We start from the raw sequence: 12,474 nt of genomic DNA on the forward strand, positions 1-12,474 counted from the left end.
TGTGCGGGTTCTGATTTCTCCATATTTTCTCTCAACGTTTATTATCCGTGCTTTTGACTTGGACACCGTCGTGTGTGTGAAGTTGGTATCACGTCTTTTTTTTTTTTTTTCCCACGTCGTTTTGATTTGCCTTTCCCCGAACAGCTTTTCATGTACTTATTGGCTGTTTGTATATCTTTAGAGAAAAGTTTGTTTGGATCCTTTTCAGTTTTTAAACTGGGTTATTTGTCCTTTTATTACTGAATTGTAGGAATTCTTTATTTATTCTAGACCTGATCATTACCAGGTGATTTGCCAATACTTTCTGCTATTCCGTGTGTTGTCTCTTCACTTTCTGGTGGTTTCCTTTGAGACATTAAAGTCTTTAATTTTGATCTGTTTCTGCTTTTTGTTGCCTGTACTTTGTACTGAGAAGCCGTTGCCTAATCTAGGTTGTGAAGACTTGCTCTGTTTTCTTCTGCATGTTTTGTAGTTACAGTTCGTACATGTAGACATTTGATTCATTTGAGTTCATTTTTGTATATGGCGTAAGGTCAAGGTCCACCTTTATTTTTTTGCATGCAGATACCCAGTTGTCCTTGTAACTGTTGGAGAGACTGTGAGTTCCCCATTAAATTATCCTGGAACCCTTGTTGATAATCAGTTGACCGTAAATGTGCGAGTTTATCTCTGGAGTCTCAGTTCTATTCCATTCTGTATTCCTATCCCTATGCCAGTACCACACTGTCTTGGTTACTCTATCTTTATAGCAAGTTTTGAAATTGGGATGTGTGAGTCCTCCAACTGTTTTTCCTCTCAAGATTGTTTTGGCTCCTCTGAGTCCCAATAGAATGAATTTTAAAATCAGTTTGTTAGTGTCTGCCAAGAATCCAGCTGGAATTTCGATAGGGATTACCCTGAGTCCATAAATCAACTTGAGGATTATTGCCATCTGAAAAGTATTAAGTTTTCCTATTTTCCCATTTATTTAGGTTTTTATATTTGAGAGTTGCTAAGAGAGTAGATCTTAAAAGTTCTCACCACAAAAAAAAAAAATTAACCTTGTGAGGTGATGGGTGTTAATTAAATTTATTGTGGTAATTATTTTACAGTGTATACATATATCAGATCATTATGTTGTACATCTTAAACTAGTACGATATTATAGATGATATCTGTTAAGGGTTAATATTCAAAATATATAAAGAACTTCTAAAATTCAGCACCCAGAAAACAAATAATCCAGTTAAAAAGGGGGTGACATTTTTCCAAAGAAGACGTACAGATGGCCAACAGACACACGAAAAGATGCTCCACATCACTCATCATCAGGGAAATACAAATCAAAACCACAGTGAGATCCCACCTCACACCTGTCAGAATGGCTAAAATTAACAAGTCAGGAAACAACAGATGTTGGTGAGGATGTGGAGAAAAGGGGAGCCTCTTACACTGTTGGTGGGAATGCAAACCCATGCAGCCACTCTGGAAGACAGTGTGGAGGTTCCTCAAAAAGTTAAAAATAGAGCTACCCTACAATACAGGAGTTGCTCTACTAGGTATTTACCTGAAGGATACAAAAATACTGATTCAAAGAAATACGTGTACCTCGATGTTTGTAGCAGCATTGCCTGCAACAGCCAAATCATGGAAAGAGCCAAATGTCCATTAACTGATGAATGGATAAAGAAGAGGTGTGTACACACACACACACGCACATACACGCACACACAGAGGAATATTATTCAGCCATGTAAAATAAATAAATAAAATCTTCTAAAAAAAAAAAGTGTAAAACAAGGGGTGCCTGGGTCATACGGTTGAACGTCTGATCGATGGTGACCGTGCAGTGTGATCGATCAGGGTTGGGAGACTGAGCCCCGTGTCGGGCTCTGCTCAGCGTGGGGGCTTTCGGAGATTCTCTGTCCTCCCTCTGCCCCTTCCCTCCCACTCACTCACTCTCTCAAACAAATAAATCCTTTGTAGAAAAAAGTGTAGAACAAGTTTCAAGCTTGTAACGGTCTTATTTATATTTATTTAAGGTTCTAGCATCTTGGACAGAGCTGTTATTGAACATAATTTGTTGTCTGCAAGCAAATTATATAATAATATCACCTTTGAAGAACTTGGAGCTCTTTTAGAGATCCCTGCAGCTAAGGTATTTTCTTGTTTCCAATTTATAAAAAAAGAAGACTAAACTACAATATGTAATCGATAAATATTGGCAACTGCAATAAAAATACACAAAGAAAGCCTCAGGAAAATGGAAGTAAATTTTTTGAATGTTAAAGTAGTACTGTAATGGAATTGTCCTAGATTTTTGCTTTTTTTAAACTGCATTTTATGATAAAGTGACCTAGAATGAAAATCTTTAAGGGGTTCCAGGTTATGATACCTGTTTTGTGAGAGTCTTTGTTTAGTGTCTGTTTCAGTTCACTTCATAGTGTTTTCTGATTTCTGATGAACCTGAGATTTTGATACATGCCTTACTTCTTTTTCCGCTCTAGTTGACTCAAAGGTTAAATATTTTATCTGTTTGAAAGAATAACTGTGGTCATTCTCTAGGCTATTCTGTTGTAACTTTTATGCTTGATTTATCTTAATTGACTGAGTTAGTAGGAAATTAATTTCATTTTTAGTCATGATACAGGTTTGGTTGGCTCTGTAAAAATACCAACAAAGTACCAAGAGTATTTAGAGGGCATTTCAGGTATCATTTAAAAAACATTCTCTTAATTTTAAATAAGAGTAGAAGTAAGCAATCCACTTATTTTTACCTAACTTGCATATCTTAAATCATGTAGTAATGGGTCATGTCCCCTTTTATCTGTTAGTGAAATATTAATGTAGAATTTCCTAACACAGTTACTGTACTGTACACATTCAGTGCATAGTACAGGAAGTGGAACCATTTGGGAACCAAAGCCAAAGTTCCCATTAAAAGATACTTTCTTTTTAGGCTGAGACTAATTATTTAACAATAAATGATAGTGCAGTTGTTCGGGGTTGATTGTGAAGATGGTCAGAATTACTAAAATGACCAAGTCATAAGCCAGTTTGCTTACACATAGTAAACATGAAACATGTCCTTAGGAGCTAGGTAGAGGACCTTTTGATTCTGTTTAATGTCTTTTTTTAAAAAATATTTTATTCATTTGAGAGAGAAAGAGAGGGAAAGCACAGAGGGAGAGTGAGAGGGAGAAGCACACTCCTTGCTGAGCAGGGAGCCTTATGTGGGACCAGATCCCAGGACCCAGAGATCATGGCCTGATACAAAGGTAGATGCTTAACCGACTCAGTCACCCAGGCCCCCCCGCCTTAATTGTCTTTAAAATCCTTTTAATTTTTATTTATCTATCTATATATTTAATTTTTTTAAAAAGAGTTTAGTTTTTTAAGTAATCGCTACACCCAGTGTGGGGCTCAAACTCAGAGCCCTGAGATCAAGAGCCCATGCCTGGCGCCCCTTTTAAATTCCCTTTTAAATTTGAACATCATTCCTCCTTCAAAATATACTTTCTTCAAAAATACTACTTTCTTAAAGAATTTTCTAGGTGATAAACACTGCAAATTTAAATGAAGTAAAAAGAAAAACTAGTTTGTGTAGGCTTTTTTGACGTATGGATCTCCGTGAGAAGAAAAATTGTGAATTTGATTTTAAGCAGAGGAAGAACTTGGTAGGAGTGCCGGGCTCTGGTCCAAAATCTCACAAGTGAAACAGATCCCAGCTAACGTAAAGTAATGGGTTATGCCGAAAGAACTGGGGGATAAAATAGGCAGATTTACAAGGTTAATCTGGTGATAAATGGCAGATGAGTATAGAAACTGTGTGGGTAGCTAAACCAGAGATTTCATTTCTCTTACATATGAGGAACTGTTAGATATGATAAAGTTTACGGGAGTTTATTGTTTCTTTGTTTTTTTTTTTAACAGGCAGAAAAAATAGCGTCACAAATGATAACAGAAGGACGTATGAATGGATTTATTGATCAGATTGATGGAATAGTTCATTTTGAAAGTAAGAGGTTTTGCTTACTTCTGTCATGATAAAGTGGCAGGAGACTCTTGTGTACTTAGGATTAGGCCCTGTTGAACAATTTCCTTTGACCTAGTGTATTACTACTGGAATGAACTTACTTCCTAGAGAAATAATTTGAAATAATTTTTATGAACTTATATTTATGAATCTACTTAATGCTGCATTTTAATGCTCTGGAAGCATCTGAAACCAGAATCGGTAAACCAGTTCACCCTCTTACTCATCACGGGGCGCACCGTGTGCCCGCACGAGGGTGCTAGCACGCCGACTCCCTCCAGCCGTGCGTTAGACTCACAGGGCAGGCAGCTCCGTCCGGCCCCTGACTCTCGTCTCTTATGTCCTCAGCCCCGCTTCCTACCTCCTTTCCACCATGGAACTTCTGTGCCTGGAACCGTGCTACTTGTTAAGATTTGATTCTCACCATATTTCCTGTCTTTCTGGCAGTCCGTGTCCATTAAGTTCAACTCTTCCTTGACTGCTTTGCAGCCTCCATGAACGTTTTCTTTTTCCTGGTCAGGCCAGTCCTTCTTTGCTTCATTCCTCTTCCTCTCTGGCTTGGCATCCACGATTCATTATATCTTTATTTCTTTTTTTAAGGTTTTATTTATTTTTATTTTAGAGGGAGTGAGAGTGCACAGGGGAGGAGCAAAGGGAGAGAGAGAGACTCTCCAGTGGGCTCCACGCTGAGCGCAGAGCCCGGGGCAGGGCTCAGATCATGACCTGAGTTGAAACCAGGAGCTGGTCGCTCAGCAGACTCAGCCACCCAGGCGCCCTGATCACTGTTTTACTTACTGTTTCACAGGTGCCCTGGATGACTTGCCTGTTAACTTTTCGTTCCAGCTGTCCAGGAAAACTTTGCCTGGAATGAACCCATTCTCCATCGTTTTCATTCCTGTGCTCAAGTAGCTAACTGATGTTGCCAGAGAGGAGTTAGAACACCAGATTGATGACCACTGCAAATGCAAGGTCGTGGGTTCTCAACAGTACCTGGGACTCTTGACACATTTTTTTTTTCCTACCCTGCAGTGGGGATTTCAGATTTCAGTTTTCGTGAATCTCGGACTTTTCTCTTCCTTCACTCTCAGCAGCAAACCTTGTTTCCTGTTTCACAGGAAAAAAAAATCTACCAGTGTGAAATTAAGTGAACTTTTTGATCATATTTATAAAACTTCTGAATTTTAAATACCATGTGATTCCATCTTTTCTTCCTTTGTGTTATACGGGAGGTGGTTTCCGTCTCCCTTGCCAGTTCTTGTGCTTTGGATCCCTTTTCTGACTGGTGTCCGTCCCTCTCAAAACCAGCTTCTTAGGAACTTGAACTTAGCAGTTCTTTCGTTTGTTTTCATTCTTCCTTGCTCTGTTGGCTTCTTTCCGCCAATATTTAAACATACTTGGGTCTCTCCCATTTTAACAAGGATATTTTTATCTTTCAGGCCTCATTTTGACTTTTCGGCATATCCAGTAACTTTGATCATCACTCCTTTCTGAGCCATCCCCGCCGCCCACACCGCCCTTCACCTCTCACCCCGTTCTCCTGCTCTCCCTCCTCCTTTCCCAGGTATTCGTCCAGTCATCTTTGTAGATTCTGTTGTGTCTTTTAATATGAATATTGCTAAGGGCGAACGCCAGGCCTTTCCCTCCTCACTCTGCTGTTTCCCTCGGTTCAGCGGCCATCTCTATGCAGACAAGGCTCATGTTTGCCTTTCTAGTGCGTGATTCTCTTCTGAGTCCTAGACGCGCTGGTGTTAACTGACGACTAGGTCTTTTCCACCTGTTTGTTGAGCATCTCAGAATGAACGTACCCCGAACTGAATTCACTGTCTCCCCTCCCTCGTCGCCTCCCCAGCCTGCCGGCCAGCAGCTGCCTTGTTCGCTTCTCCAGCCCTCCTTCTCCTTGGTCCCTCTTCTCTGCGGCCCAGAATCCTTTTATCTCCAGGTGCATCTGGAACCCATTTACTTGTCTTCCGTCTGAACTGTCACCAGCCCGCCCGTTCTGAAACCTCCCCTCCCTCTGGGCTTCCCCCTCACGTCTGCCGTCGCTCCTCTCTGGCCCCGTTGCCATGGTACAGCCGGAATGGTGGTGATCTTTTGAAAGGGCGAGCAAACGAAACAAATACCAAATTATTAAATCATATCAGTTGTGTTTCTGAAGTGAGGCACTGTGTACCATGAACACATTTTAAAATTCTTACGCAGACAACTATGTCAATTTTTCATTTTATGGCTTTTTAATTTCCTATATTCGTTCAAAAGGTCTCATTCACTTTGGGATAAAAGTAATACTTTTCTAAAATTTTAGAAATATTTTCATTTATGTTCAGAAATATCTGTCTACAGCTTATTTTTGTGTATAATTTTAAGGTATGATCTAGTTTATCTCTTTTTAAAGATGGATTGCTGATTTGCAAGTACTGTTTATTAGGTAAGACATACTTTCTGATCTTTGACAAATACTAGGTTCTACATACGTTCTTGTTCCACTGATCTGTAGCAATATGGTAATAAACAAATTCATAGTAAATTTTACTGTTGGAAAAGCATCTCCTGTCCCTCCACTGCTATGTTTTTTACTGAGCTGAAATTTACATAACAGGAACCATTTTATTTATTTATTTATTTATTTATTTATTTATAAAGATTTTATTTATTTATTTGCCAGAGAGACACAGCGAGAGAGGGAACATAAGCAGAGGGAGTGGGAGAGGGAGAAGCAGGCTTTCCGCCGAGCAGGGAGCCGGATGTGGGGCTCGGTCCCAGGACTCCAGGATCATGCGCTGAGCCGAAGGCAGTTGCTTAATGACTGAGCCACCCAGGCACCCTGCTTTTTTGTTTAAACATTAAAATATTTCTCCCTCAGGGGCACCTGGGTGGCTCAGTGGGTTAAAGCCTCTGCCTTCGGCTCAGGTCATGATCTCAGGGTCCTGGGATCGAGCCCCGCATCGGGCTCTCTGCTCAGCAGGGAGCCTGCTTCCTCCTCTCTCTCTCTCTGCCTGCCTCTCTGCCTACTTGTGATCTCTGTCTATCAAATAAATAAATAAAATCTTTAAAAAAAAAAAAATTTCTCCCTCAGAGTCCAGTAGACAGAGAGATGTGCTTTGTCCAGTAGGTGGCAGTATCTTATGACTCAAACTGCTGGTGGCTTCCGCGAGGCTTTTACGGTGGTGGTTTTGTGACTGACGTGCTTTGATTGGTTGGTTTTCTTTTGTTTTCGTGAATAATAATGACATGGATCTGTGCGGATATGCTTTTGGTTTTGTACTTTGTGCCAGTAATTTGGGTACTTTCCTTGATATTGCTTGGTTAGCTTAATGTTATTAGCCAAGATTTTTGGAATGGATTTTTGAAAATTAGTATTACTGTGTTTATCTTTTGACTTACACTTGCTGAGCGTTCGTGGAGTAACGTTAAACGGTGTATGTTGTTGTTGTTGTTCTGTGTAGCACGGGAAGCCCTGCCAACGTGGGACAAACAGATCCAGTCCCTTTGTTTCCAAGTGAATAACCTGCTGGAGAAGATCAGTCAGACGGCGCCAGAGTGGACAGCACAGGCCATGGAAGCGCAGATGGCGCAGTGAGCGCCTGCGGAACTCTGTGCGCACAACAGCTTTCACCGTGTTGTACAGATTAATTTCACTGTCTCTCCAAAGCATTTGCATCGTGACCTTACGTATTTCAATCCCTTTTATGCTGGATTCCATTTAAAGAAGACATTGTTAGAACAGGAAGCGCAAGCATTTAAAAACCTGTAGTTCCCATATATTCAGGGTCTCTGTGTCCAAGCTAACTCAGATGTTTTGAAAGCTTTTTCTTTAAACGGAGTAAGTGAAATATCCGTGGCTAAAAAGTTTGGGATTTGTGATAACTTTGTAGTCATGTAAAACTTAAAGTGCTTCGTGCCTCTCCAAGTGTGGTAACTCTAATAAATGGAGACGTGAGCCAAATAAAAGTAGTACTTTGTTTTTAATTAGCGAACAGTGTTTTGTTCTTTCCCTTTCATTTCCGTGGACATTTTTATAGCACGTGCCAGAACCCCGGAGCCGAGCCGTAGCACCTGTCCTCCAGCCAGGCGGCCCCAGAGCTGGTAGACAGCGTGTGGGACACGGGTGGTTGCACCAAGCTCCAGAGCGCACAGGGAGGAGCTTTTCATTTCTTAGAGAGTCCAGGAAGGCTCCTCAGAGAGGGTTATTTCAGGCCAGCTTTACAGAGAAAAGGACTTTTAAAAACGAGTTTGTAGGCGACTTCCAGTTCCAGCTCCAGCATGTGAAGAGTATTGAAGTCATCAATCCATCCTCACAATCAGAAGAAGGCTGAAGAGGCTGAAAATCAGTGGCCTTTCTTATTTCCACCAGAGAATTGCGGTCACAGAGCAAACTACTGTGAAAACTGGAAGGACAGGCAGAGAGAAGCAGGGGTGAGAGAGCTTGTTGGGAGCAGAAGCTCCTGGAGCCGTAACCGATAGGAACAGCGAACTGGTAACGTCGACGAGTTCCGAGTTCCTGGAGGCCGAGGGTAAACTAGCTTGACAGTTAACCCCCCTGAGGGCCCACTCTCTGGGGAGGCCCTACGCTTTCTAGGATTTATCCCCAAGAGCCCCATCAGGTTCTCAGGGTGGAGACCAGGATCCCCCGCGTTTCAGGCAAGACGGGGGAAGGGAAAGTAACTATTTTGAAATACACCCGGAGCATTTTCCATGGCAAAGGCCTGCCCTCTGAAGAGAACGACACTACCAGAGCCTTACCCAGCCTGGGGCCAGGGCAGTTACTCCTACACTTCGAACCCCTATGGCCTTCCTGTGTCACATAAGAGGAGGAAAAAAAAGGGCTAAGAAACACTTCTGAAGGTCACAGCCCAGGGACTCAGGTTAAGTATAAACAGATTTAGAATCATAAGATTACACAATCCTTCTCAAATCCATTACATCAAACAGAGCTCCAGTGTCGTCATCGTGGAATTGGAGAGCGATAGGACATGCTCTTTAATACAGTTCTCAGGGAAACAGTAAAACAGGGAAGAATAAAAACAAGATCAGTGAGCTTGAAAATGTGTTGTTAAAAACTTCCCAGGCTGAAATGCAAAACAAAAAACAAAACAAAAAAAACCCACCAAAACACAAAAACTATCCAACAACTATGGGACAGTTATATAAGCTATAACATAGGTATAATGGGAATGCCAGAAGACGAAGAACAAGAACAGAAGAGATATTTGAAATAATAATAGCTTTTTTCCATAAGTTAATGATGGAAACCATACCATAGGTCCAAGAAGCATAGAAAAGAACAAGCATGATAAATACCAAAAACATCTATACCGAAGCGTATCGTATTCAACCTGCAGAAAACAAGGACAAAAACCTTGAAAGAAGCTAGGGGGAAAAATACCTTCTCTCTCTCTCTCTTTTAAGATTTATTTGTTTTTGTAGTGAGAGGTCACAAGCAAGAGGGGCAGAGGGAGAGGAGAGAGAGTCCCAAGCAGACTCTGCTGAGCGCAGAGCCTGAAGCAGGGCTCGATCTCGTGACTCAGATCAACACTTGAGCCAAAATCAAAAGTTGGTCATCAACTGATTGTGCCACCCGAGTGCCCCCCAAAAACACCTTTTCTATAAAGGAACGTGAGTAAGAATTATATTGGATTTCTCATCAGAAACCATATAAACAAGAACTGAGTATAGATATTTAAGATGTTGAAAGAAAAAAAAAACAACAGAAGATATTATCCAGCAAAATTATCCTTTAAAAGTGAAGGAAGAGTCTCAGCAAAACTGAAGACATTTGTTGTCAGGAGGCCCGTGTTAGAAGTGCTCCAAGTTCTTCCGAGTGAAGCAAGTGGTATGGGCCAGAACCCTGACGGAGGAAGAGCGTTGGAGAGCAAATAGGTGCAGTTAAAATCTTTTTTAAATTTTTTAATTGGTCTAATAGATGACTTTGTTCAAAATAATAGCAACGATTTTTTAATGTTTGTAGCGTATGGATAAGTAAAGTGAATGACAGCAATGACGGGAGGCAGAACTTGTGAGTCTTCTCTTCTAAGATTGCTGTATGACCCAGGAAAGAGCAGAGTGTTCAAATACGGACTTAGATTAGTTGTAAATGTACATTGCAAACTGGAAGGTAGAAGAAATTAAGAATATATACACAACTGGTTTGCTAAGAGAGAAAGGAGAAAATGGAATCATCACGTGCTCGGTTAAAACCAGAGCATCAGCCGAGCATTAAACTGCAGGAGGCAAACGCTGATGGAACAGCGAGGACAGAGGGACGCGCGCGCCGTGAGAGACCTGCACCCCCTCATCAGCCGCTGACAGGGACGCACGCGCCGTGAGAGACCTGCACCCCCTCATCAGCCGCTGACAGGGACGCACGCGCCGTGAGAGACCTGCACCCCCTCATCAGCCGCTGACAGGGACGCACGCGCCGTGAGAGACCTGCACCCCCTCATCAGCCGCTGACAGGGACGCACGCGCCGTGAGAGACCTGCACCCCCTCATCAGCCGCTGACGGAGGGACGCATGCGCCGTGAGAGACCTGCACCCCCTCATCAGCCGCTGACGGAGGGACGAATGCACCGTGAGAGACCTGCACCCCCTCATCAGCCGCTGACAGGGACGCACGCGCCGTGAGAGACCTGCACCCCCTCATCAGCCGCTGACAGGGACGCACGCGCCGTGAGAGACCTGCACCCCCTCTTCAGCCGCTGACGGAGGGACGAATGCACCGTGAGAGACCTGCACCCCCTCATCAGCCGCTGACTGAGGGACGCATGCGCCGTGAGAGACCAGCACCCCCTCTTCAGCCGCTGACAGATGCGACAGGCAGAAAGTCGGTGAGGACATAGTTGAACTCAGCGCCATCAGTCAGCCGGGTCTAACTGACGTCTGTAGACTACCTCCAACAACAGTAGAGTATTTTTCTTAATCTCACATGGAACATTCACGAAGATGGACCACATTTTGGGTCATAAGACACATCCTTCTTTTTTTTTTTTTTTTTTTTTTGCTTTATTACCTCAGTGAACAGTTGGAATTTGAAATTTTAAAAAATGTCTGTGTGCTGAAGGCCATGGAAGTAGGGACTTTTAAGAGTGAAGACGTGACAGGAGAATAGGCTAAAGAAGTAAACTGAGGCCTATTATGAGGGGCCAGGGAAATTTTGGGGTCTTTTTAAAAAATGATCATGGTTAAACTCGGGGCAGGAAGTTTTCAAGACGGATTGGAAAGAAGGTGACGGAGCTGCAGTTACTAGAGGCGGGCGGACTAGCTCAGGAGCTGTGTGCCCGACTGTCCGAAGAGATCATGAAGGTTTGGACCACATCCGTGGCAGGAAGGCAAGGAGAAGAGGACAGGTTCAGTGAATGACTTGAGTAGGTATCTAGCAGGTGTCAGGCATCGTTCTGGGCCCTGGGGATACAGCAGCAAGCAAAATAGGTCATCCATTGGGGTTATCAAGTGGAATTTAAGTGACAGAAGCCAGTGGCCGATTAGATGTGAGGAGAAGGGCGAAGGGTGTGATTAGTCAGTTCAGGACTCACTGATACTCATTGGTACTTCGAGTTCGTATCTTGAACAACGAAGTAAGTGGTGATAGCATTTGACATGTGGGGTAGAAAAGGTCTAAGGGACATCCAGATGGACTTGGTTAGGAGGCAGCTGGAGAGTCGTTCAGAACGTCATCAGTAACGGGGAGACTGGAAATCATGGTCCTCCCTGACATCTAGGGGACGGCTGAAGCCATAGGAGTAGATGACACTGAGAACATGAGGTGTGAAAAGAGCGGATCCCAGATCAACCTTGCGAAGCACCTAACTCCATGGGGCGAGGAGAAGAAGGGGTCGAACACTCAGGGTTGCCGAGAGCCCAGGAAGGTGCCTTCACATTTGCTCTCTCTGGAATTGCACAATAAACCTCTCCAGTAGTTTTGCCTCCCCTTCCCCGTGCCGACAAATGACATGGATTCAAGGGCGGAGAGAGAACCAAAGGGAACCAGGGAGTCAGGTTTTCATCAGGGCAAAATGATGTGTATAGAACACAGAGAATAATGAATGTGAAAAAAAATGTTGCTTTATGCATTTATCAATATTTAATCAAAACTGGGTCATGCTGAATTTGATCACTGAACGTTTATTACTTGTCCTGAATCTTCATATTGAGAAGAGAAAGGAGATCAGCACCACAAGCCTGGCAGGTGTGCAGCGAGGAAGCAGGGCGAAGTGTGCTGTTACTTGGTCGGCATTAATAATACTTACAGATAATACGATAAAGAGCAAAAAGATTAGCCAAATGTGTTATAAATGTCTTATAATAGTCACTACAGTCTTTTTTTCTGTCTCAAAGTTCTTAGATGAAAGAGAACTGAGTTGCCATGGACCAAACTCTCCTGCGAAGAAACCACATTACCGGAACAAAACTATGAGACTGACCCTTAAAATTAATGACACGAAAACACTGAGAGCAAAGAAGCA

The 12,474-nt window shown here is 42.7% G+C and overlaps 1 protein-coding gene across 9 annotated transcripts in view; it reads left to right on the plus strand.

Annotated features, from left to right (window-relative positions):
* Positions 1-9,090, plus strand: part of COPS4 (COP9 signalosome subunit 4) — a gene marked incomplete at its 5' end in the record, with an annotated part of 52,932 nt that extends 43,842 nt beyond the window's left edge. For 5 of the 9 annotated variants that reach the window (XM_080797535.1, XM_080797534.1, XM_080797536.1 and 2 more), the window contains 3 exons: positions 2,022-2,137; positions 3,913-3,997; positions 7,459-9,090. In XM_080797535.1, coding sequence (XP_080653661.1) covers positions 2,022-2,137; positions 3,913-3,997; positions 7,459-7,592 — 335 coding nt within the window. In that variant the 3' untranslated portion in view covers positions 7,593-9,090. The remainder of the gene's footprint in view (positions 1-2,021; positions 2,138-3,912; positions 3,998-7,458) is intronic. The other 4 variants (XM_080797533.1, XM_080797532.1, XM_080797538.1 and 1 more) reach the window with 3 other exon arrangements.
* Positions 9,091-12,474: the final 3,384 nt, after the last annotated feature.

Source organism: Martes martes (genome assembly GCF_963455335.1).
Source record: "Martes martes genome assembly, chromosome: 2".
Lineage (NCBI taxonomy): Eukaryota > Metazoa > Chordata > Mammalia > Carnivora > Mustelidae > Martes > Martes martes.